The following is a 26,092-nucleotide window of genomic DNA, read 5'->3' on the forward strand; positions in this document are numbered from 1 at the left end:
TGGGTACCAGGAAGGGGGTCTTAAAGGAACAAACATGTGCCCAGAGCTTCGAGTGCACAGTTCCTTAAGACACTGAGGACAAAGTTAAGGTCCCACAGAGGTGTGGGGTTCCAGATACATGGGAACAGATTAGCTAAACCCTTGAGGAATGTAGCTGAGAGGCCCTGGATAGGTGAATTAAAGGCCATAATAGCTGCTAGGTGTCACCTTGACAAAACTCATAGATAGTTCTTGTTTTTTTAATTCAAACAAATAATCAAGGATCCTTGCAGGAAGAGCTTCAGAAACAGATATAGAGTGACAGGAACACCAGAAAAGGAAATGTTTCCACTTCTGCAAGTAAGTTTTATGAGTGGAGGGATTCCTACTATTCAGGAGTACGGATTGTATCTCTGCTGAACAGTCTGACTCTAAAACCAAGAAACACACAGCAGCCAGGCCATAAGGTTCAGGGACAGAAGCCTGGTGGTGTCTCATGGTGCCAGAGTTCTGCCTCAGGTGGTCTGATCTGAGAGGGAGGCATCAGGGTCTCTCTATAGAAAGGTGATGTAGATCTGAATACCTCACTTGTCTGGACCAAAAAGACATCATCAAGATGATTCTCGCCTGCTGCTGTTGTAGTTTGATCAATGTCTTAAGAATTAACAGCACTGGAGGTAAGAACAGAGGAGACAACGAGGCCCTGGGACTAGTAGGGCACCTGTGAAGGATTGTGGGTCTTGAACATGGGCTCATGAGTCCCCAAGCAGTTCATAGACCATGACAGTCTCCTGACAGCTCTGCAAAACCAGCATGGGAGGGGTTTAGCAGAACTCTGGCCCACCATAGGCTCTGCTTAGGAAGCTACTCATTGGAGGAGACATCTGGCACAGATGCATTATTTAAGCCAGAATAATTTAGAAGAAGTTGTCTGAGCAATTGAGTGAACTCCTGACCTGCTGCTGTTCTGAACTTTGACTCTTGCTTGACCCTGGCATTGTTCTTTGATTTTGGTTTGATCTTTGATACTGCTGACTCTTGACCGTGGCACCGTTCCCTGGTTCCTGACTCCAGCTTGATCCTTGGCACAGCTGTCTGATTCTGATTCCAGTCCTGACCCTTGGGATGACTCCTGACACTGATTCTGGCTCAACCTTTGGTGTGACTCCTGACCCTGACTTAAGTCCTGAGCTTGGCATGATTCTGATTCTGGCTTTGGTTCCTGGCGTCTGACCCCAGCTCTGACCATTAGGCTTCACCACCCCTGTCCTGGTCCCTACAGCATCTACCAAAGAGTCGCAGTTGAGTCTCCCCTTGGAGAAAAAGAGTTGACATTTTGTATTGGTCAGGGTTGCAAAGAGATCTGCTAAGGGAAGGCCCCATACTTTCCAGATGTTCTGAAAGATCACACTGTTGAGCTCCCACTTGTGGTCCTGATGGAAATTTCTACTTAGAGCCTTTGGTACCATGTTCTTGAGGCCTGGTAGGAAAATCACAGAGATCTCTATGTGACAGGCAATGCACCAGATCCACAATTTTAGGGATTCTGTGCATAAAGACTGGGATCTTGTCAATTTATACAGGACATTGCAGCTCTGTTATCTACCATTACTCTGACATGATGACCCTAAATGTGTGGAGAAAGACCTCACAGGCATAAACTGTCCTTCGTTCTAAAGCAACATTGCTTGCGGACACCATATGCCTTGTTTGTGGAACCTTGTAAGTTAGCTCCCCAGCCTAGAAGGGAGATATCCATTGTGATGATTCATGCTGGCAGCAGGAATGAGAATGGGATTCCCACACAGACCTTCATCGGAGATCTTTTCACCATCTGTGGGAGCCCAGCACCCGTGGGGGGGGGGTATGGAAATGCATTTGATAAGGCTGTGTTTGTTTGGTGTGTATGAGGTTTTGAGCCAGGCCCAAAGGCATTGGAGATGCAGTCCTGCGTGTAGTGTAGTGAATGACAGGGCCAACATATGAGCTAGGAGCTGAATTCGGCCGGGGACTTAGCTGTAGGGTAGTGATCAGATGGGATATAATGGAGATAGGTAGATAGACCCTACCAGTTTGAGAGTCCAGGGAATCTCCAACTAATTCTATCCTCTGGACAAGAGCTAGGTTGATACAAAGACCCAGGGACTGAAGCAAGGTTAGAGCCTTGTTGGTTGCCAGTTGGACATCCAGAGTGGAGCATCCCTAGAGAAACCAATCGTCTAAACAGGGAAAGGCTGAAATATTGTCTTGATGTAGGTGAGCTGTACCTACTGAGAGGACCTTTGTAAAAATCTGTGCGGGCTGTGGAAAGTGAAAGGGAAGGACATGGTATTGATAATGTTCTGAGCCAATGATGAAGTGCAGAAAATGTCTGTGGAAAGGGTGCATTACAATGTGAAAATATGTGTCTTGAAGGTTGAGGGCAGTAAACTAAACCTGTTGACTCAAAGAAGGATTATGATAACCATAGTCACCATCCAGAAGTGTTGTGCATGAATATGGGTGTCCAGATCCTAAGGTCAAGGATTGGCCTCCAATGCCATTTCTTTTGGGAACCAGAAAATATTTGGACTAGGATCCTCCTCCCACAAATTCTGGGGGGGAGTGGCTCTATTGTTCTCATACTGAGGAGGGACTGGGCCTCCTGTTTCAAGATATCCTCATGAGAGGAGTCGCTGAAGAGAGAGGAGGAAGGGGTAGAGTATCCCATAGCCATTACCTCTAAAATCAATTTGTCTGTGGTGATAAGTTCTCAAATTAGGTAGAAACTGTGATAGGCTGTCCCCAAAGGGAGGTGGAGTGGAGGATAGGCTTGCACAGTGGCTTCAGGGAAGGGCATGGTTCATGTCCCTTGACCAGGTTGCCATAACCGTCATTTGGAGGGAGGTCCAGGTAGGGAGATCGTCACCCTTTCTTGTGAGGCCCAGGCCTCCTTCTAGGAGATTCAGTAGGTCTGGAACAGGCCGGGTACTGTTGATGTTGGAATAGCTATGATCGTTGTGCAGTCTGATTTGCTGAAACATCTCTTTGTTCCAGGAACATGGATCCCAAGACACCTCTGGGTTGCTCTTGCATCCTTGGGAGAATACAATGAGGCGTTATTATTGTTGCTGAACAGCTTCAGCCCTCTGAAAGGGAGGTCTTCCACCGTATTCTGTACCTTCCTGGACAGACTGGATGATTGGAGCCAGAATCCTCATCACATAACAGCTAAAGATGGTTAAACTGTATCATCAGCAGCAAAGGCAGCTTGTAAAGAGGTCTTGGCTATCAGTTGTCCTTCAGAAGTGAGGGCCTAGAATTGCTCCCTCTTGTCCTCTCGCAAATTGTTAATAAAATTAGTGAATTTGGCATAGGCTAGTAAAGTCATATTTGCCATCATGGCTTGTTAATTTGCTTCTTGGAACTGAAGAGCAGCAGAGGAATAACTCTTCCTACCAAAGAGGCCTCTGTCAGAAGATGTGGATCTTGATCTACTCTGGCATTTTCTCTCATTAACTGCATCCACCACCAGGGAGTTGGGGTGGGAGAAGATATTTCCAGCCCCTTGGCTGGTATGCAATTTTTTTTGGTCCATCCACTTACATGTAGGTGCGAAAGTGGCAGGTATGTGCCACAAATTATGGGCTGGAGATAAGAGTGCCTCATTAACGGGCAGTGCTATTGTGTTCTGTGGGGTGGTGTAAAGAATAACCACCAGAGTGCTGGGACTCTTGCACCTCCTCTGTTGAGATCTGAAGCGATCCTTTACATCTCTTTATTAGGTCCTGAAATGACCTAATATTATCTACATACAAAGAAGGTTATTGGCACAACTGCCTTCTCCGGGGCAGAGGAGGATTTATGAGAAGAAGATATCTCCTCCTCTGGAGGTGGCTGTAGATCCTCCTCCTGATCCTCCTTCCGTACCAGAGAACCACGCAGTATCGGTGACTGTAGCTGCAGTGCTGGTGGTTGTTGAGGCCTGTGGAACTTCCAGTCTCTCTCTTGTGGGCAGGAACCCTATAGAATTGGTCCACATAGGCAGTCCAGGGATTCCAGCAGGCGCACTGGGGTTGTGGGTACGGAAGGGTTATACGTGTTTGGAGGGTCTGGGGTATTGTCTAGTCTCTGGTGTGTCCTTGTCCAGGTACACTGCCCGAGGTGTCAAATAGTAAGCTGAGCAGCCCTGTACTGAGATTTCTGAGTTGGAGGTGTTATCCCAGAATGCAAAGGAGTGGCTCTGGGCACTGGTGCTGGAGATGACACCAGAGGGTGAGGCATTACCACAGGTGCTTATGGACAGGTATCGGGTGACCTGCTGAGAGCGGAGGAGAGGAGCCTGGCTGGCATGGTAGTACTGGTATTAGTGGGGAACTTCTCTTGGTACCTGCAAGAGGGGGGACTCCAGTTCCTCTGATGTAGATAAGTCCTTTTGTGACAAGAACCCTGAAGGTGCCAGAGGGCTGTAGAAATGTGTAGATGGACCAGGGATGGTACTGGGACCCTCGCCGGAGATACAAAATGAGGCACCTATGAGGATGGTGCTGAAGTGGTTGTTGAGGTGACACCTCTACGCTCTAGGTGCATACTATCTGAAGATGGTGCTGGTGCCTTAGGTTTCCTCAAGTCTTTAGGCTTCTAGCAGTCTTGATGCCTAGTGGTGCTGGAATAATTGGCTCTCTATGGTGCTTACTAGCAGGCTTATCTTTCTGAGTTATCTGATTTTGATGGTACCAAAGCCCAGATGCTGGTGCCTGTAGGATCCTTGGAGGTACTCACCCTGGAACACGGCGTCTCCTCAGGTTCAGTTCCAAGAGGTAATCTACCTCTTTTCCCGGAGGCTCTGTTAGGAGAAGGAAGCTTTCTTTTCTTCGAGTCCTTTGTCTCTGAAGCAACCTCCGTCACCGCTGAAGTAATGGGGGAAGGGGCGGGGGGACTCTGACCCTGCAGGTCTTCAAGAGTGTTCCATAAGGGGAAGCTTCAATCTCATCTCCCTTTTAAATGCTGTGCAAACTTTGCACTTCAATGGGATATGAGAGTCTCTGAGACACTGAATACAGATAGAAAGCCCAGTGCTCTGGGGAAAGTACCTACTGCAGGTCTGGAAGGCTATGAATCCTGGGGCTTTTGTCATACTTCCAGAGTAAGGCTGGTAGAAAAAGGAACTGGTTCTGAATTGGGAAGGGGGTGGTGTCTGGAACCTCTCTAAAATGTAATAAATTTGTGGAAAGAAGGGAACAAAATAAACAAAATTTAAACTAAATATTAGAGAAAATAAAGGAGAAAGCAAACAAATAAAAGAACTGGTAATATCTGCTAGGAAGCAGCAGTCATGCAGTTGCTCCGTTTCAAGTCGCAGCCAGTTGAGAAGGAACTGTAGTAGCAGCACGTCCACTCCTTTCTATACGCCTTTGCTCTAAAGCACAAGGCTCTGTAACATGCAGGTATGGATTCATGGACACTTCTAATTCAAATTTCTGTCAAGAGGGCACATGGGTGCGCGCATCCTACGGTGAAGTACAGTAAGGCCTCACTTAAAGTCATCCCAGTTAATGTTGTTTCGTTGATGATCAATTAGGGAACATGCTTGTTTAAAGTTGTGCAATGCTCCCTTATAACGTCGCTTGGCAGCTGCCTGCTTTGTCCACTGCTTGCAGGAAGAGCAGCCCGGTGGAGCTAGCTGGTGGGGGCTTGGAACCAGGGTGGGCTGGCAGCCCCCCATCAGCTCTCCACTCCCCTAAGTTCCCTGTGTGGCAGCCGCCCAGCAGGCTATCAGTTGCTGGCAGTTCAGCTGTCCCTCCCCCCACTGCCCTGTGCTGCTCCTGCCAATCCCTTTTCTTTACCTTGCCCAGTAATGAGACCAAATGGTCACTTGATTAAATCAATGGGCGGGACAAATTAAAATATTTTATACTAATTAGCGTCAAGCCTGTGAAGTTCACTATTGAAAAAGGTGTTGGGAGTCAAATACTGTGGTGGGATTTTAAAAAGTTTGGATAATTAATTACATCTGTAGCTATGAAGGCAAAGATAACAATAAAGGTAATTAAATCTTTTGCTTTACAGTATGCTTCTTACAACAGGGTTTTGAAATGATCATAAAAGTCACAAAAAGGAAGATTGTCATTGTGCTTGGCACTGTACAGAGGTAGACATGATTCCTACTCCTGAAGAATTTATAATCTTAGCTGACAGGTAACACATATATGGTAGATACTGAGAGAGATGGAGACAATCTAATAGACACAATTTTAAAATATGCCCTTTTCTTTGCGTTATACTGGATTGTCTCCAATAAGTACGTATGGATCTATGCCAAGTGCCTTTCATCCACTTGCCCCCTGGCCTATTTATTCAAACAAACACTTGGTGATTACTTGGAGGCATCACAAAAGAGGATTTGAAGGAGGAGAGGATAGTGGTCTGATGGATTAGTTCAGGGAGGGGGTTCCATGCACAAATGGGCACAGTGGAAGAAACCCTGGAGAAGTCTGTGGTTTGCTAGAGAACTGCTTAATTGGTTAGATGATTTTTTTTGGGGGGGGGCGGGGGGGAGTTAGGATGGGGAAAGGGGTTGTCTTGGGGGATCAGGTAAGCTACCAAGAAAGGAAGGACAAAGGAGAACACTGTGATTTAGGGAGGCTTTGTTAAAAGAAAAAAGGATCAATTTTTATTTAAAAAATATTAAACAACCAATGTCAACCAACTTTTAGGGACTTACAAGCATTTTTTGTAGTTGTTCCACTGTTTGGTTTGCTACACTGATTCCATTTATTTCTCGGATTTCATCCCCTACATGGAGCGTACCTGCAGAATTAATGAAACAAATAGTTAATGTGTACATTTATAATATAACTGTGAAACAATACCAAAACTAAAACAGAGTTTGGCAGTACAAAGACATTAAAATAAAATGTTAAAATAAGGGTTTAGTGTCTAGCTGAAACCCACAAAGCAATGGAACTCAGAGTGAACAATTCTACTCTAGAAACCGTGATTTTTTAATTGTTATTAAATATATTTTTTTCTTTCTTTACAGAGCATAACTGTACACAGTTTTTACCACACAAAGTCTCATTGAAATCAATGGTGCAAATGTGCTGTCCATTCCAATGCAGCTTTGGATGCTAAGAAAAATGTGCATATTGTGAAAGATTTTACAGTAAAATAATGTGGTTGCTAGTGGTTGTTATGTAGCAAGGCCATCATTCTACATAGGTAGTCCATTCACTATACATTTACTATATTACTTTTTGTTTTGTGAATTAACTAAATTCTTTTTCCAAGTATCCTTTTCCAAATACTTTACCAAACATAATTAGTTTTACTTGAAGAACCAACAGCTGGCAATCTATTTTTCAAAATGAAGCCATTCTGGAAACGGACGCTGGCAATAAATCACCTAAACTACGAATGGTGTTTTTGCTGTTTGCTAAACCTAGAATGACCATATTGATTGAAGAAAAAAATACATTCATGCTAATGATCTGAGTTTTAAATTTCAGCTTGGATTTGAAATGGCAGAAATACTGAATTCCAAAACCATGTGCTTTATAACAGAAAGAGAGCCTGACTTAACAAGAGGTGTCCTAACAGGCACTATCATGAACTACAATGCCTGAGTACCCTTTTCAGAGTAGCAGCTGTGTTAGTCTGTATTCGATGCATCCGATGAAGTGAGCTGTAGCTCACGAAAGCTTACGCTCAAAATAAATTTGTTAGTCTCTAAGGTGCCACAAGTACTCCTTTTCTTTTTGAGTACCCTTTGGACTCCAGTCTGTGACACTGCTACACAGCACTGTGGACCACTAAAGCTCCCAGAAGGCTACAGAACAGAATTTCTCAAACTTTTAATCTGTTCAGGAGAAAGTCCTCCATCCCACAAAAAATGTTTTAATCAATTCCACAGGAGCTTCCTATTGACAGCAAAAAGGGGTAGGGACTCCAGCGCAATTCCTCTGTCCTGCCTTCTGGAACATTAATCAGGATTCAACAGAGTTAATAGTTTACTGTATGCGAATGCAGCAGCTCTGTATTTGAATTTCAAATGAAAACAGTTCACAGCTGGCGTATTGATGACCTAACCCTCTAACAAAAAGTTATACAAGTTCAGCATTGGCAAACTTTCTCAGCCCTTTACACCTTCTACAAAAATACATTTGATTCCAAAATAATTAGAGCTCTGTACCATGCTGGAACTAAGCTCTGCATGCAGATACCTTCATGGTTATGGCACAATAATGCACAATATCCCCGGGCATGCTATACTTTCTGCAACAGTGTAAAAACATTGTTGGGAAACATCCAAACACAAATTATGATTGAATGAAAAATTGAAATAAAGATCATGAATATGCTCTTCAGGCTAGTCATTTTGATAATACAGTTAAATACAATCCCTTCTTTTGAATGTTTTCCATTTATTTTACGCTGTGGCAGAAGCTAGTACTGACAATCCATAATTGGAAGGTAGCAGTTGGTGTGTGTACGAGGTGTGCAACTGAGAGGGGATTTACAGACTTCTGAACTTTTGTCTTGGTGGAGAGACGGGTTGGTTAGTAGCTGGGAGAAAGAGGTCAGACTGGGTCACTGGAGAGAGAGGGAGGTTTGAGGCTTTTATCATTTTGGGACAACCTCTCCCCATTTTTCTGCTGGGAGGTGATGTTCCTGGCATCTCCATGTGGTGTCTTCTCCCCCAGCCTAATGACTCCCATACCATGGTGTACATCTGCTCAGCACACCCTGTCCTGCCCCTTGTTTATTATTTGTATTTTATTTATTCACACTTTGGACTGTGAGCTCTTTTGCGCAGGGGCTTTTCTGTATTTTGTAGTTTCTATTTATCAACTGTATTTTGTATTTTTCTGTATCTATGGCAATATATAAATAAATCTACAATAATAAAGAACAGGGTGCCCCTGGGTTGGCAATCTCCTTCCTCTGCCTTCACCTAACCCAAATTAGCACAGCATCAGCCAGTATGTGCTCTTGTGATGTATAAAAGTCAGAGACACGCCTCACTCCGGTGGACAGAGCAGGGAACAGTTTCCTCTGAGGAAGCAAATTCTGCAGCTGGAGGAGAGTTCTGCAGCTGGCAAAGCTGGAGGCAGTCCATGTACACTACCGTAGTCTCTTTTCACCATGTAATCATATTCATGCTGTTATAATAGCATAATCTTTGCTCACAAAATGCTTTGTTAGTTGTTCTAGGGCATAGGTGTTTACAGATTCATGGTTTAACTATTTGTGGGAGCTCCAAATTAAATCATTTTCTTACAGATATGAATAGGCAACCTACAGCATCATGTCTTCTGCAGGAAGTCTGTGTCCTGGGTCAGCAGTAGCATACTGGTGCCTAATCCCTATTTAAAATTAATACACCTGTTGACACAAATGTGCCAAAACAAAAACTTTAACAGCAGAAAACCTAGACATTTGGGTTTTGGATGCTTGAAGCTGCCAGGAAGTCTAGCTGTATTACAGCAGACGCAAGAAAAATGCATTAACACTATTTGGAGTGTAAACATATTCTCCAGGTGAGTAAAATCCACAAGTACTCTGTGTTAAAGTACTGATACAAGGGCAAAAGTTCAAACATAAATAAGCCACTGTGGAAGAATTTAAAATACAATCTGTGCACTTATCCCAAAAGTGTACAATTCTTAAAGATTGAAACTGGGGTGTTACCACCAGTTCACATGGAGCAAGGATGAAAGAGTCTTTGCACAGGTTGACCCTGCTTGGAAAACACTGATTATGTAGGACAAAGAAAAAGGTGAGAGCACAAAAATTAGCTCACCTGCCACACTGCCAACTCACGAAGAAGAGAAAACTGACACTGGCATGCAGCCATTGAGAGCTACAGCAGGGAAATTAAGAGTGTTTTGAATATATAAATTATAGCATTTGGCTGAATACTGAATATATGGAATGATATCCAGCTGAAGCTAATAAGCCACATAGGGGACAGTACATTACATGGTACAATCACATGCATTATATTCGATCACTGATTGCAGAAGACTATTAGAAATAAAAACTACTACCAATGTTTAGTCAGGCTCATCAAACAGAACAAGAAGTTAGATTTTTTGTTATTGTTATATTTGGTTAATAATTCACTATTGCTGTAACGCATAATGAAAAATCTCCACTTTGAGATTACGTTTACTTTTGATTAAAAACAGTTCTATGGAAACTACAGAACCAAATACCTAAATATAAGTTGTTCCCGAGAGGACAAAAGACAATTTGGCAATTAAATTGTTTCTATAAAGAATTACACTTTTTATTTTAGAACAACCCATTAGTAAGCACTTATATAATTATTTTTTTTGTTCAAAGCACGATAGACATTGCAAATCCCTTTAGAGGTGGGCAAACATTGTTTCTAATCTCTTTCATGTCGAGTAATCTTAAGTTTTTTGTAACAGTAGTAGGTAAGTTCAAATAGAAGTCCCATTATTAAACGGACAGTATCCCTTTAATCTTTTATGTCAAGTCCAACTGGATTTCCAGCTGGTGCTGTCCCTTTAAGAGAATACACAAGTCTATACAAAGTCATACAGCATTTCAAAGATGCTATTTTACCTTTTTATTCCCCTTGAATTTTTGGGATCTGAATCCAACACATTAATTATTTCAGTGATTAATTTATGATTAATTAAAACGCCTCACACTGAGAAAATGGAGTGTCAGGAAGTCTTGAGATTAACTCCAGCTCTGCCACTTACTCATTTTGAGCAAGTCACTTCAGCTTCCAACCTCTGCTTCCCCATCTTTAAAATGGGGGTAATTATACTTTGCTATTTTTCCAGTTTGTTTACTTGGAGTATTTGACAGTCCTCTGTGTATTGTCAGTTTTCCTGTTTAGTTAGGAAGCCCTCTGTTCTACCTCACATTAATAGAAGAAAAAAAACAATTTTTAAAAATAAGAAAATGTGATGGTAAACCCACAAAATTTGGTCAGGGGATTCAGGGGCTGGTGTAGCACGTGAAACTACTGGCAGCTTTCATTTTAGTTGCTAAACTGGACAACTCAAAGAAATTTTGAATAAATTAATAAAAAGTCAGCAGACTCCTGGAATATCCAATTAAAACACCAAGAAAAATGAATGAGTAATGAAAATGCTAAAGCATTTGCTGTATTTTGCCTCAACTTATATGTAGAAGACTCAAAAGAGTAGCAACATTTCAAGACTTCTAAATATACTCAGAAGCATTCCAAAGCTAAATAAAGCACAAACAGAAAAGCTTAAATACCTCCTAGAAGTTTCAAAAATTCCAGATGCTGTACAATGATTTAAAAATAGCAAGGCACCATCCTCTGATGGGTATAGTGGAAAATTCTATAACAACTTAAAAAGGATCTATCCCCCTAATTTTGGAAGCACCTCTGGCTATTATACAAAGTAATAACCTATTTACTACATGGCGGATGATTACCATCTAAGTGATCCCAAAGGAAGTCAATGACAAAAAAGCAACCTGACTCTTATATGCCAAATCTCCTTTTCTACTCATTTTAAAAAAGCTGACTAGATTCAAGCTGATGGTGTCCCTTTAAGCAAATATACAAGTTCACACAAATTCAAATCTGCCACTTTTAAGAAAAGTTTGATCAGTGTCACAAAATGACAGTTTTTAAATTGCAAACTTCCCGAGACACACAACTCATACCTGCAGTCTGCCAGAGTTAGTTCACTACTGAGTAGGTAACTCTCAGCTCAGCCATTAATTACTTTTGACATATATCTGGGCACACAGGATGGGAGTGGAACAGAGGAACAGGCACAGGTCTAAAGGTTTGGCAATAGCTCAGAGCAGTGAAAGCCAAACACAAAGATACAAGCTGCATGGGTGAGAAAAATTTTGGTTCCAGATTCACATTTAGGTACCTCAGCAGTCAAACTGCCAAGAGTCTCAGAAGTTCTGTGACAATACATGGAGAAATGTGGAATTTCTGCTGAACAGAGACTTTTGATATATCAAGAAAAAATATTCTGCTTACTCTGAGAATTTTAGAAAATAATTAGATAAATACGACTTTCCAAAACTACATATAGTTTAGAACTGACATTCTGTAGAAGCAATTTGAGATGACCTGCATCATTACCTATTAAAGCTAAAATTAAACACTCAGGGCCCTTTCCTGAAACTTGTTCCAGGTGAGCAGACCCTTGCACCTGAGTGGTGACCCTGTGAAGTTAATGGGACTCGATGCAGACACAGGGATCCACTGGTGTGGAACAGTACGTTTTAGGATCAGGGTCTCACTTGTTACACAAAATGTATTTGATTATGGGAGTAATCCAATTTGAGAATAAAACCATTTACATCCTAAGATTACCTTGCCTGTGAATCATTCCTCCATGCATAATTCTTGCAACAATGCAATGGTTCAGCTCATTCATTTTTAAAGTGATTCCCTAGTAAAAGAAATTGTTAAATCATTAAGAAAAAATATTCAGCAACCTGCTTCAACCACTAAGAATGGTCACTTCTGCTGCAAGCTTGAGATGAAACTATGTTTTAGAAGGAAATCCTGGCCCTATTGAAATCAATGGGAGTTTTGCCATTGACTTCAAAGAGGCTAGAATTTCACCTTTAGTTTATGAATTTATACACTGTTGCTCTTATGAGATCAAGTAACCACCATAAAACTCATTATGGAAACATTCCAGATGCTGAACATACACACAGTTTCCCCTTTTGCTATTTTTCAAACCCCATCAAAAATCAAAGCATACCATTTGTTTTCCGGGAGATGTAATATTCTTTTTACAGGTCTTTCCATTTACTATTTGAACTAATTTCCTATTTTAAAAAACTGATAAAATTTGGTTATAACACAGATGCATTTTTTGCTACCAGTAAAGACAATGATTCTTTATAAGAAGAAGACACCGTCATTTAGTATGCAGGCTGTAGCATAAAAGAATTTTACATATTTTATAGGTTTCAGAGTAGCAGCCGTGTTAGTCTGTATTCACAAAAAGAAAAGGAGTACTTGTGGCACCTTAGAGACTAACAAATTTATTTGAGCATAAGCTTTCGTGAGCTACAGCTCACTTCATCGGATCCAATGTGAAGTGAGCTGTAGCTCACGAAAGCTTATGCTCAAATAAATTTGTTAGTCTCTAAGGTGCCACAAGTACTCCTTTTCTTTTTACATATTTTATAGTCTATCTATGATAATCAATAAAAATTTTACACAGTATAACAGTGTTTTGGAGAAGTGTATTCAAAATACATTCCTCCTTACGAAATCTTAACAGGGCATCTATTTTTGGACTTATGTAATTGGAGTGTCAAACTGTGCAACTCCACTAACATGGTTTCTTTTTATCATGTTTTTATAGTTCTTCAAGACTGTAACTGCCGTACAAACAATCCATAAGAACCATTATTTTATTAAAATAAAATAATTTATTGAACTGCAAGCTATCCAGTACTATTTTAAATTTTAAGGCCAGGTCTACACACTGTTTCTGTGCTGGTATAACTATTTCAGTTAGAGGTGTGATTTGTTTTTAATCAGACTACGTATATTAGTACAGCCTCTAATGTTTATGTAACTATACCAGTACAGTGTATTCCCCTTTCCATATGGGAATAAGCTATACTGGTATAAGCACGTTAAAACTGGTATTACTGTGTCCACATTATGTTGGTTGTATCACACTTCAACTATACTCATACAGTTAAAGCAATACGACTTTTGTGTATAAACACTGTGGTTTGAAGCTACTAAGATAGATAGTTTGTCACCTCGTCCTATTTACAGAGTTAAGAGAACAGTACTGTTACCTACATACCATTGGCTCATCTGTGTTCTTCTGGAACTGTACCAGTCGGACTCGTGTTACATTCTCCATATCCATGTCACCGTTGGCGCTCTCTGGAGAATCTCCGTTTAAGTATGGAGAGGTGGGAGGAGGCGTAACTCTCAAAGCTTCGTCACTGTAAACTTCATGTGCCACTACATCATGAGTTTGAAGTAAGGCCTACAGGAGGTTACAGAAGTAGTCAGATTTCCATAATTTCTGGTGCTTTTTCTCATTCTTGACAGAAGGTTTAATATTTCCCCCAGAAGCTAGAGCATGCCCATGATATTACTGTCTTACATTTATATAGGGCCTTTTACCTCCAAGGATCCCTAAACATGGTATATACGTTTTATAAAACTACAGTATGTGTGTGTAAATTTGGGTGCTTAAATTAGGCTTTTCACTCATCTGCTTAAAGGTAAATGACTTGATTTTCAGAAGTCCTCAGCACCCAAAAGTCTCACTAAAATCAGTGGGAAGTGCAGGTGTTAAGCAAATTTCGAAATCAACCTACTTTTATTTGGGCTTCTAATTCCACATGTGGGCACCTTACTTTAAGCACACAGGTCTGAAAAGCTTAGCCACACACATGTTCAGGTATCACTTCTTCCAACACTAAAATGAAAGTGAATTTTGGGATGGAAATAGGCAACCCTTGATTACAAACAGTAACACAACAAGACCATTAGGATAGAATGCAAATATGACCAGTATATTCATTTGAAATGGCAAGAGAAATAGTATTTAGAATAATACTTCAAGATAGAATTTGGCCAGGACACTTGAGTTTAGCACCCTTTCTCCTGAGAAAGAAAAAAAACTTGATGACTCCAAGTTTTCTCCATCTCTATTTTACATATATTCTGAGGACAACCTCTCCAATATCTGGCACAGTGTCCTCTAGCTGAGGAACTAGTTCTATATTCGCAAAAAGAAAAGGAGTACTTGTGGCACCTTAGAGACTAACCAATTTATTTGAGCATGAGCTTTCGTGAGCTACAGCTCACTTCATCGGATGCATACCGTGGAAACTGCAGCAGACTTTATATACACACAGAGAATTTCATATTCTCTGTGTGTATATAAAGTCTGCTGCAGTTTCCACGGTATGCATCCGATGAAGTGAGCTGTAGCTCACGAAAGCTCATGCTCAAATAAATTGGTTAGTCTCTAAGGTGCCACAAGTACTCCTTTTCTTTTTGCGAATACAGACTAACACGGCTGTTACTCTGAAACTAGTTCTATATTGACTCAGAGGGCAGGACACATGGCCTTACTCAATTGCCAACATAAATAAAAAAACATGGTGCTTATGAAAGTAGTTATCTCCCATAGAGAACTGTTGCAGCACAATCCCGTTTAGTTTGAGACATCTGATAAAATCACAGCCTGAGACCATAAACTCTTAAAGTACTAATTCATCAGTTTTTCTCTACATTTCCTGATATATTGTACAGTATCACATGTAGTTGATTAAACTTATCAAAATGTACTTGATAAGCATTTCAATTACCCTTCTAGTTACTTATAGATGCAGCATCAAAGACAGTTAGCATATCTAACTGTGAAAAGTGTAATACATTACCAGGAGTTATAATCTAGATAAAATCTAAACATTTCTCAAGTACTTGAAAAGCATTCAGTATCAGGTTTATACACTGCGTGACATCCCTCTTCTCCCTCGGGGATGTCTCAGGGCCTTGATGAGTTTCTCTATTTCACGTTTGCTTTTTTAACCTTACCATTCTTTAAGAACCTGTATTATAAACAACCTTCTATCAAAAGCCTGGACAGGATTTACCACTGAACCAATTAATGCTGCTCCTATATCATCCCAAAGGTTGTCGAAGATTGGAGAGAAGGATTACTTTCCCACAGGGCTTGTGCCGCCGGGATGGGGGCTGAAAAAGCAAACCTGTTCCTTACAGTGTCTGGTACTCTATAGATCTCTGCATCAGATTGGCCACACTACTCTGTAGTTAAGAATGTATTGCTACCACTTTAAAAATGTATAGACCCATGACTTGCATGTTGAAAGACCCATGAATCACAACAGTTTGAGCTTAGCATGTCTGATTTATTTTGACAGATGAAAGAGTTCCTGTGGCTGTTTAGCTTTTGATTAAAAAAGTTTATTTGAATATTCCGTGTTTAAATAGGATTTAGAAATCGAAAATTAATTTTCAAGATGCAAAACTTGCATCCATGCAAAACTTGTTTCTCAGGAGTGACTCCAAGACAATGGCTGGGATTTTACGGCTACCTACAAAATTCTGCACTTGTTCCTGAAACACCACACCATTTTCAACATGCACTATATACTATAAAAGAGCATTTATAAACTTTTAAGGCACCTTCTTTAATTTTAAAACTAATTTGGGGAATTTGGCTTTCTATAGAGCTGATGCCGTCCTGTTTAGAGTATCTCGAGAGATAGGGGCATGTAACTCCTATCGCTCAAGATACTCAAAACAGGAATATCCAAATTCTCAGACTTTTCTAACATTTCAAACCTACTGCCAGTGCAAACACTATTTTTAATTAAATATTTAATGGCATCTGCTTCTGTTATTAACTTTTTAAACTCCAACAATGGGCTCATACTTCCAGATATTCTGTCAGTGCTCCATACCTTATGTGACTGTTCATTTTATCTAGATTTACAGAGATCTTGACTACAGCCAGAAGTTGAATCAGTTTAACTAAAATTGGTTTTTAAATTGATTTAGTTAAACTGGTGCAAAGAGGGGTGTGGTCACTTTTAAGCAGCCTTGTAAGTGACGTATCATTTTAGCTGAATTTCGTAACTGACAAGACCAGATTCTCTTTTTCATTTTTATCCCCACAAATTCCTGAAAGCTGTCCATTTGACTATGTGTCACAAGCAGCCCTGAGTAGGAGACAAAAACGTATCTTATGTGCAAGTAGGCATTTATTTTGGCTGTCTCTCTAGAGTGTGTGTTTTTGGGTGTGTACTTGGCTTTGTGCATAGATGATCTTTAACAGAATAGTCTGTTATGGGTTCTTGAACCCAATTAGTGAAAGATTGCTTTTTATCCTCTGTTCTAATGGTGAAATATTTGTTTAGGCAAATCAGCAAGTAGAGTCATCTCTCATCACTTCTGATTGTGTCCATTATATGCCCTGCCCCTAACAATGCCTTTTCTTAACAAGATTCCCAGTGATATATTTCTGTTTTATAAAGCAACATTAAACCAAAACAGCATAACATAACTGTATTTGATTTGAACAATTAGCTTTTAATGATCGGATTAATAACACTTGTGCGTAGGCAAAATAAATGATGATAAATATTTGCAAGGTTTGTTACTATATTTGATGATTTACATCTGTGCCTCCATAAACACCCACAGATAATACAATTGTGAGAACATTTATTTCTGTATTGCATTAAACAGCATTTCCCCAAAATATTTAATCTAAAGCATAGTTTCCCTTTAAACTACACAATTTCCTGTTATGGTTTGTTGTTACAGTATGGTCATGTTTTCCTGGCTCTTTTCCCTTTGTGGACCATATGGGTCCTGAAAGAATTTTAAGTACTGGGACAGCAGTTATAAATGTTGTTTCCCACTACATTTCTGTGTCATTCACTGCAAGGAACAATGAAAGAAGATACATAGTGATGGATGCACTACAAATACCTAAATCTATAAAATGCAAAATCCCCCTGTGCAGGAAAACATTTCAAATGTTGCCACATGAATAGATGCAAAAGAACAGTCTACTTTGCGGATATCACAGCTGTTCACATTTACTGTTATAGCAGTACAAAGAAAATAATCTCTCTGAAATGACTCGAACAGGACACACACTTGCAAATCCCTGAAATGGTTCCTAAACTAATCACTTCCTAGAAAGCATACATTTAAAACCAACATTTATCTGGTTATATCTTTTAAAATTTACATCCATATTTTAAGAACATTCAAACAGGCTTCAACTATGCAGTAGCTAAATTGTCTCACTTGTAATCATTAGACAGGCAAAGGTTAAACAAACATTTTAAAAACTCGCAGAATGAGAAATATGAAAGGATAACTTTGAGTCTGAACCTCCCGCAAGTAATAATGTACTTAAAAACACACTAATGCATGTATAGGCCCTGTAAAAAATACAACCAGATAAATGTATGCATTCTAGGAAGTTATTACTTAAGGAACCATATCAGAGATTAGCAAGTGTCTGTCCTGCTGCAGAGTCATTTCAAAGAAATTATTTTTGAGCAGACCCACAAGAGTCCCTTGGCAATGAATGTGGAAATGTATTTTAATGAGTTTTAGACAACAAATTTTGTTAACTTTTGACAAAATTTGGATATAGTAGCCAGCTACAGTCAGATGTCTCTGTATTAGGTACATGAAATGATTGTGCTCTCTTAAAAAAAACAAAGAGAAAGTGATGTTCTGAAGTGCAGCAACTTCTGCCTTGGGATTTTTGCTCTGCTGAAGTGGCTCTTGGTTGAAATAAAAGATTCTTTAAAATTAATGGCCCACATGGAATGCTCAGTGATAAAAGTTAAGCATGAACATAAGTCTTTGCAGGATTGGGCCTTATTCAGCATTAAGTTAAAAAACTTTACTGCATGACTGATTGCCAGAAGTTAGAAAAATATTTGGTTTAACCATGGGCATTCATGTTCAACACCATCTATGCTGTTTTGACCTACCTTTGTTAGCTTAATTTTTGGCCTCTGTTAAAAATGATTGATTCTGGTATCACATTCCTCAGATAATGAAGCTTACAAGCCTAAAGCTTACAACCTAAATACACACTAGCTTAAGACATGTGATCCTACTGACTATACCATATGTCCTAACTCTCAGTGCATTAGACTTCAATGATGTAGCAACTAGAATATATTTTATTTTACTATGCTTTCAAACAGCATTCTGAAAATAGGCTGACAGTCTAACATTTGTACTGTTATTTCTACTTACATTGCTCACATACAGTGTTAATAATTAACATGTTTTCAAATATTTTGTTCTCTCACTCCACCATTACCTAATGGGGTTTTCCTGTGTCAGCGAAGCATGGCAGAGTGCCAATTATGTGTCAAATGATTTCTTTGATAAGGTCAGTAGCCCCGAAATGATTCACTGGATTGCATTTTTTAGGATTAATAACTTGTCTTTGTTAATGTGTTTTATTATCATTAGTCAGAGAGTATACCATGTTTGTTTACAGTAGTTCTTTAAAATTTTCAGAGTATAGATAATTATCTATAAATTAAAACCAAAAGGCAGGTACAAAAGCATAAGGTAGGGACTAAAATTACAGATTCTGGTTATCTAATAAATGAATTACAACTAGTTTAAATATAATTTCTGCTCAGTCCCCTGTGAGGTCTACTGACTTTTGTCTGCTGGGACACAGATGAGGTGCCTAGGGGTTTAGCTCATCTATCTTGATGTCCTAAACTGCAGGAGAAGGATTTCATTTTTCACAAATAAAGAGTATTTCATTTTTGCAATAAAGATTTTTACAGCTTCTTTTTGCTTAGAATTAACCCCCCATCAATATAATTTAAACACTTTAAAAGGGAAATCAGTCTTTTATTCCACATCAAAAACATTTTAAAAAGAATTGTTGCAAGAGTTTTCTGACAGCTGGTCTTAAAAAATGTCTATGAGCATGTTAGCTTAATTATTTTTTATATAAAAGTAGTTTTCTGATGCATAACACTTTGCCTGTCATTTGACTCAATATAAAAATCTTTAATAGATTGTTATTATTTGGGGATTACTTTGAAAACGGTGTGCACATAAAAGCTGATCAGATAGACTTCCAAACTGCCATCTAATCACATACATTATTGACTTCTGTCTGCTTTTACTTCTGACGTCTTTGCAGTAAATCCAAGATACATATTACATGGGGGGAAAAAACATTGAATCAGGATAAGCCACTTAACAGAGAAGTTGGGCAACAGTCAGTACCATTTCTTATTTTTACTGCTTCCTTCCATTCCCTTCCCACAATAAGCCCGGCAGCCATACGGTCTCATTTTTTCTATTGTAAACAACTGTCTCTACTAAAGCAGAGCTGGTTCTGCTACCATTATCAGAGTGGGTATGGCCATATGGAAAATGGCACACCACGCAGTTCAGTGTAATCCTGTACCTCATCTTCAAAGAATTCAGCTGGAATGCTGTGTGCTGGAACCAGTAGCCTCTGCAGGCTTCATCTGCCTATTAAATTAAGGTGGTTGCAATTTGCTTTATTTTATGGAAATCTGGTGCTGTTTTCTGGTTGGTTATGTTTGGGTTTTTTTTTTTTTTTTGGCACATTACCAATTCAGCCCTTAGCTGGGCAAAATTTTGGGAACTGGTTACATTCATTCTTTGGGTAAGAGACTCACACAGTGATTTCAGTGAGAGTTGCCATCACTGCCCCCAAAATAAAAATGTGTGAAATATATCAGATAGGTTTCAGAGTAACAGCTGTGTTAGTCTGTATTCGCAAAAAGAAAAGGAGTACTTGTGGCACCTTAGAGACTAACCAATTTATTTGAGCATGAGCTTTCGTGAGCTACAGCTCACTTCATCGGATCCGATGAAGTGAGCTGTAGCTCACGAAAGCTCATGCTCAAATAAATTGGTTAGTCTCTAAGGTGCCACAAGTACTCCTTTTCTTTTTGCATATATCAGATAGTTTGTCTTAAGTACAAAACGCTAAATTCACTAAACTGTACCACCTGTCTGATCCACCCCAGTCTAGATTTAAATATAGGATACATTCTAAAAGCGAATAAACACATCTTTGCCAAACACAGGTTTGGAAGAAAGGAGGATCCTCACCATGTCTTCCTGGGATCCACAGGGTCCCTTCTCCATTTTTATATCCCTCTCAGCTCCCAAAACAAGTCCCTGGAACTGGGAATCTAACCTAGATTACTCACGTAGTAGTATGAAGGAGAAACCACAGAGCTACTGGGCTGGGTGAAATAGTTTTAACAGGCTATTGAGCCAAAGAATGTCACTGTTAACAACATGAATTGATTTTGTTTAAAAAAGGATTCCATTCTACCCTATTTTTGTAAGATTTTGTAATGAACAGTTCCATTACTTTGTGACTGTGTCACAAAAGGTTCACTCAATGCTACTGATATCTGTTAGATTTGTTCCAGAGTAACAGCCGTGTTAGTCTGTATTCGCAAAAAGAAAAGGAGTACTTGTGGCACCTTAGAGACTAACCAATTTATTAGAGCATAAGCTTTCGTGAGCTACAGCTCACTTCATCTGCTACAGCTCACGAAAGCTTATGCTCTAATAAATTGGTTAGTCTCTAAGGTGCCACAAGTACTCCTTTTCTTGTTAGATTTGTGTTACCTTTATTGTCAGTATCTTTAGATCTCTGCTACTAGTTTCTCTTATTATTTTCTTTTAAAAAACAAACATTTTAAGGAATAACACTTATCTGATGAGCTCAAACCTGCAAAATAGCTCTGTCTGCAAACTGCAATTCCCATCATGACAAGCAGCAAACAAACAATGGTCCCTCAGTGTAGCAAGGACTATGCATTAGCCCCATGACAATATCAGCTGCTGTGCTAGCTTAGCACATTAGAAATGCTGATTAAATACGTATTTGTGTGCAGTTAACTATACATTTGTTTTGCTGCTTATAGGCTTTAGGTAGTACATTCTTGGTTGAAGTTCCATTAGGAATGTGTTTAAGAATAGCCAAAGTAGTATTTCCTTACCATGAAATGAGGTTGTGTTAAAATACGTTTTAGCTCTTTTGCATCATTGTTCTCTGGGTAACATGAAATTTCTTCCAATACCTGCAAAACAAACAGCACAAATGTCAGTAAAGCTAACTGCTCTCTATTCTGTCACAAAACTGTAAAAAGCATACTTTACTCTGGTTGGTCATAATCCCTGTAGCACCAACACAATCAATGGGTTATGACAGTAAAGGCTCTTTGAGAATGGGAACTTTTTTCAAACAGAATAAAATATCACATATCAGGTCTCTTTTTGCTAAATGAAAAAACAGATTTAAAGAAAGCACAGTGTCTCTTCTCAAACTGACAATATTCTTTAAAAGGTCATTATTAGTAAAGTGTTAACCAGCAATTATATAAGTCTCTCTTATCAACCTCTGCTTCCATGCCTGAATAGGGGCTAAGAAACATTAAAATAGAATTAAAAACATGTATAAAATCTTGAATTATCCAGATTAAAACATTATTTCTGCAAATTAAATGGTTAAAAAATATGAACCGTAGACAGTCCATCTGTTATACCACCACAAAACTCAAGATTCTATAAAAAGAAAGGAGCACTTCATCTCATGACTGGGGCAAAAAAGGAAATGTATTTTAACTCAGTCCCTTACAGTCTGATATTTTCATTTTTATTCTCAACAGTCAGCTGTTTGGATGGTGGAAACAGCACTCTGCTTCTGGCAGTGGTTCCAGAGATTAATTGCTAGGAAATTCTGCAGAGCAATGCGGTTGGCACAAAAACTCCCTCCCACTACTCAGGGTAGGATCTCCTCCTCAAATCACACTCTCTCATCTTTCCACAGAAGGGTAAACAGGGTGCATTTTTAAACACCAGCATCCTGCTAAAGCTGCATTTTAGCTCTCGTGGTTGAATGTGCAAGATGCACAACTCAATTTTGTCACATGGGCATGAGTCACTATACTTATTGTGGGCTGAATAAGCTATTCTGAGTATTTGCACATTTTTATATCTAGTCTTACTTACTGGTGCATTGTAGGTTGCAGGTCTGTCAGTAGGGAAAATGGCGCCCTGGGCAAACTTGTATTTTGGTGCCCTTTCTTTGAGTTTGAGACCAGCAGTGTGGGGTGCAGGGTGCGAGGACCAGCTCTTGGCCCCAGAGCCCAGTCAGGCTGCACAGGGAGGAGTTTCTGAGCCGGGGGGCTCCCCGGCCATGCCCTCACAACCATCTAACAGGAGGAGAGCCAGCGGGAAGGGGGAACCCAAGGGCTGGCCTGCTCGGTCTGCAGGGGCAAGCCCCGCTGCCTGCGCCTCCCCGCCAGGCTAGCGGCTCCAGGCGGCCCTTCCCGCCCTACTGGCCTGGCCGGCCAGGGGCTCCAGTCTCCTGGCTCACCCGCACTCAGCCCAGGCCCGCCAGCTTGTGGCACTAAGACGGCACCCCCAACCACGGCACCCTGGGCAATCGCCCATGTCGCCTATCCATAAGGCTGGCCCTGGTAGGTTGTAGTTACATGTATAAACCACACAGGACTTAAAAGGAGAATACACTCCATGCTCTCTAGAAGCTTCTGAAATGCACATTTGAGTCTTATTTCCACACTGGAGTTGCTGCCTTAACTCTTTGAGTATGTTTATTTTTCTGTGCCAAAAACAGACATGTGCACCATCCTGGAATTAACAAAATTAAAGGAATTCAGATACTTACAAGCTTCCCATTCTTTTTTCTAAGTAAATTGTGAAATGATTAATTTGGTGCCTGCAAAGGTTCTTTTAGTGCCTGGTAAGAGATAATTTGCTTGTTTTTAAGGTATATTAAGATCAAAATTGATAAAACATAACATCAGCTGGGAAAGGAATACTGGATTGTTTTCATGTGATATATTGTATATGGCATAGAAGCCTTCATCTTGTGGTAATCATCTATTTAAAACATTCAATTTGGGCTAAACTTTCAGCCTCACCTTTACTGTGTCTGCAAAATTGCAAGCGCAAATAATTGCATGCATAACTTTACTCCAATAGTTATCTGTGTATGCAACTAAGAATACTTGACCATCTAAGTACTTAATTACACTGGCAAGTCAGTTACTTAAATATCCAGCTGACTGCAATTCTGGGCCAAAAAATAATTCACGTAAAATTGCACCAACAAACTGTATCGGAAAAAGGGAAGCCAACTTTTGAAAGTCGGTCCCTTTACAGTAAAATATATCTGTCTTAATTCCTCCAATATCATTTCTACTAACACTACAAAATCAGAAACCTAATACTTTATCTGAGCAGCTTTGTTGATGGTATGGTATCTTATAAGCACAATAAGTTTTATAGTACTCATGAGTTATTTGACAGTTTCAATATTTAATATCAGCTATCATTACTACCTACAAGTTGTTTCTTTAATCCTCATTCTAATCTAGACCTTGGTCAAGTCACTTCTACTTTTTGTGCCTCAATTTCAATAGTAGAAACCTGCTGTATTATTAATCTATCTATACTGAGGTACGTATTTGGTTCCCACCAACATAGAATCTGAACACCTCACAAACACTAATGGATTCATTCTCACAATACCTCTGTGAGTTAGGGAAATTTTTATCCCCATTTTATAGATAGGGAACTGAGGCACAGAAAGATTAACTAGTTTGTTCAAAGTCATACAGGAAGTCTGTGGCAAAGCCAGGAACCGAACACAGATCTCTTGAATCCCAGTCTAGCACCTTAACCTCAAGACTATTCTTCCTCCATTAAGAAAGTGAGATGGGACACAGCCACTATGGGGCATTGTCTGCTTCTTGGTACCTGAAAAAGTAAGAAAAGTCCCTCTCCGCCTTGCTCACTGTGGAACAGAAGAAGGGAAAAGGAAACCATCCTTCTCAGCAACTAGAAAGAAAGAGCACTCTTCCTCCAGGCAGCTGGAGGAAGGAAGAAATATGGTTTAGTAACAGAGAATGCAAGTGGAGATGCTCCTACCCAGCAGATGCTGAATGGGGTGCAGTGGGCTGTAGGGTAGAGGGGATTTTCCTTGCTAGCAACCAGGAAAGATGATGATGGAAGACTTCCTCAGTCAAAAAAGCTAACAATGTTGGGAATCATTAGGAAAAGGATAGACGATAAGACAGAAAATATATTGCCTCTATATAAATCCATGGTACGCTCACATCTTGAATACTATGTACAGATGTGGTTTATCAAAAAAGATATACTGGAACTGGACAAGGTACAGAAAAGGGCAACAAAAATGATTAGGGATATGGAACAGCTTCCATATTAGTAGAGATTAATAAGATTGGGACTTTTCAGCTTGGAAAAGAGATGACTAAGGGGGGATATGATAGAGGTTTATAAAATCATGACTAGTGTGGAGAAAGTAAATAAGGAAGTGTTATTTACTCCGTCTCATAACACACGAACTAAGGGTCATCAAATAAAATTAATAAGCAGCAAGTTTAAAACAAACAAAAGGAAGTATTTCTTCACACATTTTCTTCTTTGAGCAACTACTAGCAATTTCCCAACCCAGTCTGATTTTTGCAGAGCATACTTTATTGCCCTCAGGTATTGGTTGTGTAGGGACATTTTCACCAAGCTGTATTGGTTTTGTAGGGAAATACCGAGAACCCAAATTAGGATCACTAAAGGTATTTGAAAGCTGTGAGACATGGCCAGAAAGGGTTAAACATCTTGCAGATTCAACCTTTAAAGACATATTAGAGAAGTATATAAATGGTAATTAGGACCATTCCTTAGAAATAGTTAACCTAGTTATGTTAAATGGACTAGAGTTTCGAAATGCAATCCTGTATTGTTAGAGAATTGGAGGTAATACTAATTGTGTGTGTTTACTTATATCTTGTTAGATGTTAACCATGTAAATAGACCGTTCCTGTGTATTATTATAGCTATCGATTCAGAGGTCAAAAGGAAATATTAACATTTAGATGAAACATAGGTGTGATAATGTCATTGTCTATATTTCACTTTAAGGTTTGTGATTAACTGTTTATAAACTGCTTAATGGATAATTACCTTATGCTGAAGAATGCAACTAGTTACTTGGGTATGCATTAGAGAACAGGTAGTTTACCTCAAAGCTGCTATTCTTCACCCAAGGAACACCTGCTGTGAAGAGACTATCATAGCCTGCCAGAAAACTGTATAAAGGACTCTTGGGACCTAACCCCTTTATCTCTGATCTGCTTGAGCTTTAATTCGGGGGAAGTTTGAGTCGTAAGACTGAGATCTCCAGTCCCATCTGGCTTGCCCTGGATATGAAACATTGGACTGAAACTATGGACTAATTCTAAGATCTGTTTTCAGCTCCAAAGCTCACCATCTAAGCTATGAAACTGATCTCAGAACTGTACTCACATCTGTATGTATAACGATCTTTTAACCAACACTCTCTCTCACTTTTTTTAAAATAAATTTTATTTTAGTTAATAAGAATTGGATGTAAGCATGTATTTGCGTAATATCTGAAATATTTATTAACCTGGGAGATAATGTGTCCGATCCTTTGGGATTGGTAGAACTTTCACATTTGACTTGGCTTTCTGGGAGGAAGCTCAAAGGCTGGGTTGCTTTTAA

The 26,092-nt window shown here is 39.6% G+C and overlaps 1 protein-coding gene across 17 annotated transcripts in view; it reads right to left on the minus strand.

Moving 5' to 3' along the window:
* The window catches only part of CASK (calcium/calmodulin dependent serine protein kinase), a 421,703-nt gene that overhangs the window by 43,793 nt on the left and 351,818 nt on the right, over positions 1 to 26,092 (minus strand). For all 17 annotated transcript variants that reach the window (XM_073358759.2, XM_073358724.2, XM_073358808.2 and 14 more), the window contains 4 exons: positions 21,520 to 21,600; positions 13,779 to 13,967; positions 12,311 to 12,389; positions 6,683 to 6,768 (listed from right to left, as the gene is read on the minus strand). In XM_073358759.2, coding sequence (XP_073214860.1) covers positions 6,683 to 6,768; positions 12,311 to 12,389; positions 13,779 to 13,967; positions 21,520 to 21,600 — 435 coding nt within the window. The remainder of the gene's footprint in view (positions 1 to 6,682; positions 6,769 to 12,310; positions 12,390 to 13,778; positions 13,968 to 21,519; positions 21,601 to 26,092) is intronic.

Source organism: Lepidochelys kempii, chromosome 1 (assembly GCF_965140285.1).
Source record: "Lepidochelys kempii isolate rLepKem1 chromosome 1, rLepKem1.hap1, whole genome shotgun sequence".
Classification (NCBI taxonomy): domain Eukaryota; kingdom Metazoa; phylum Chordata; order Testudines; family Cheloniidae; genus Lepidochelys; species Lepidochelys kempii.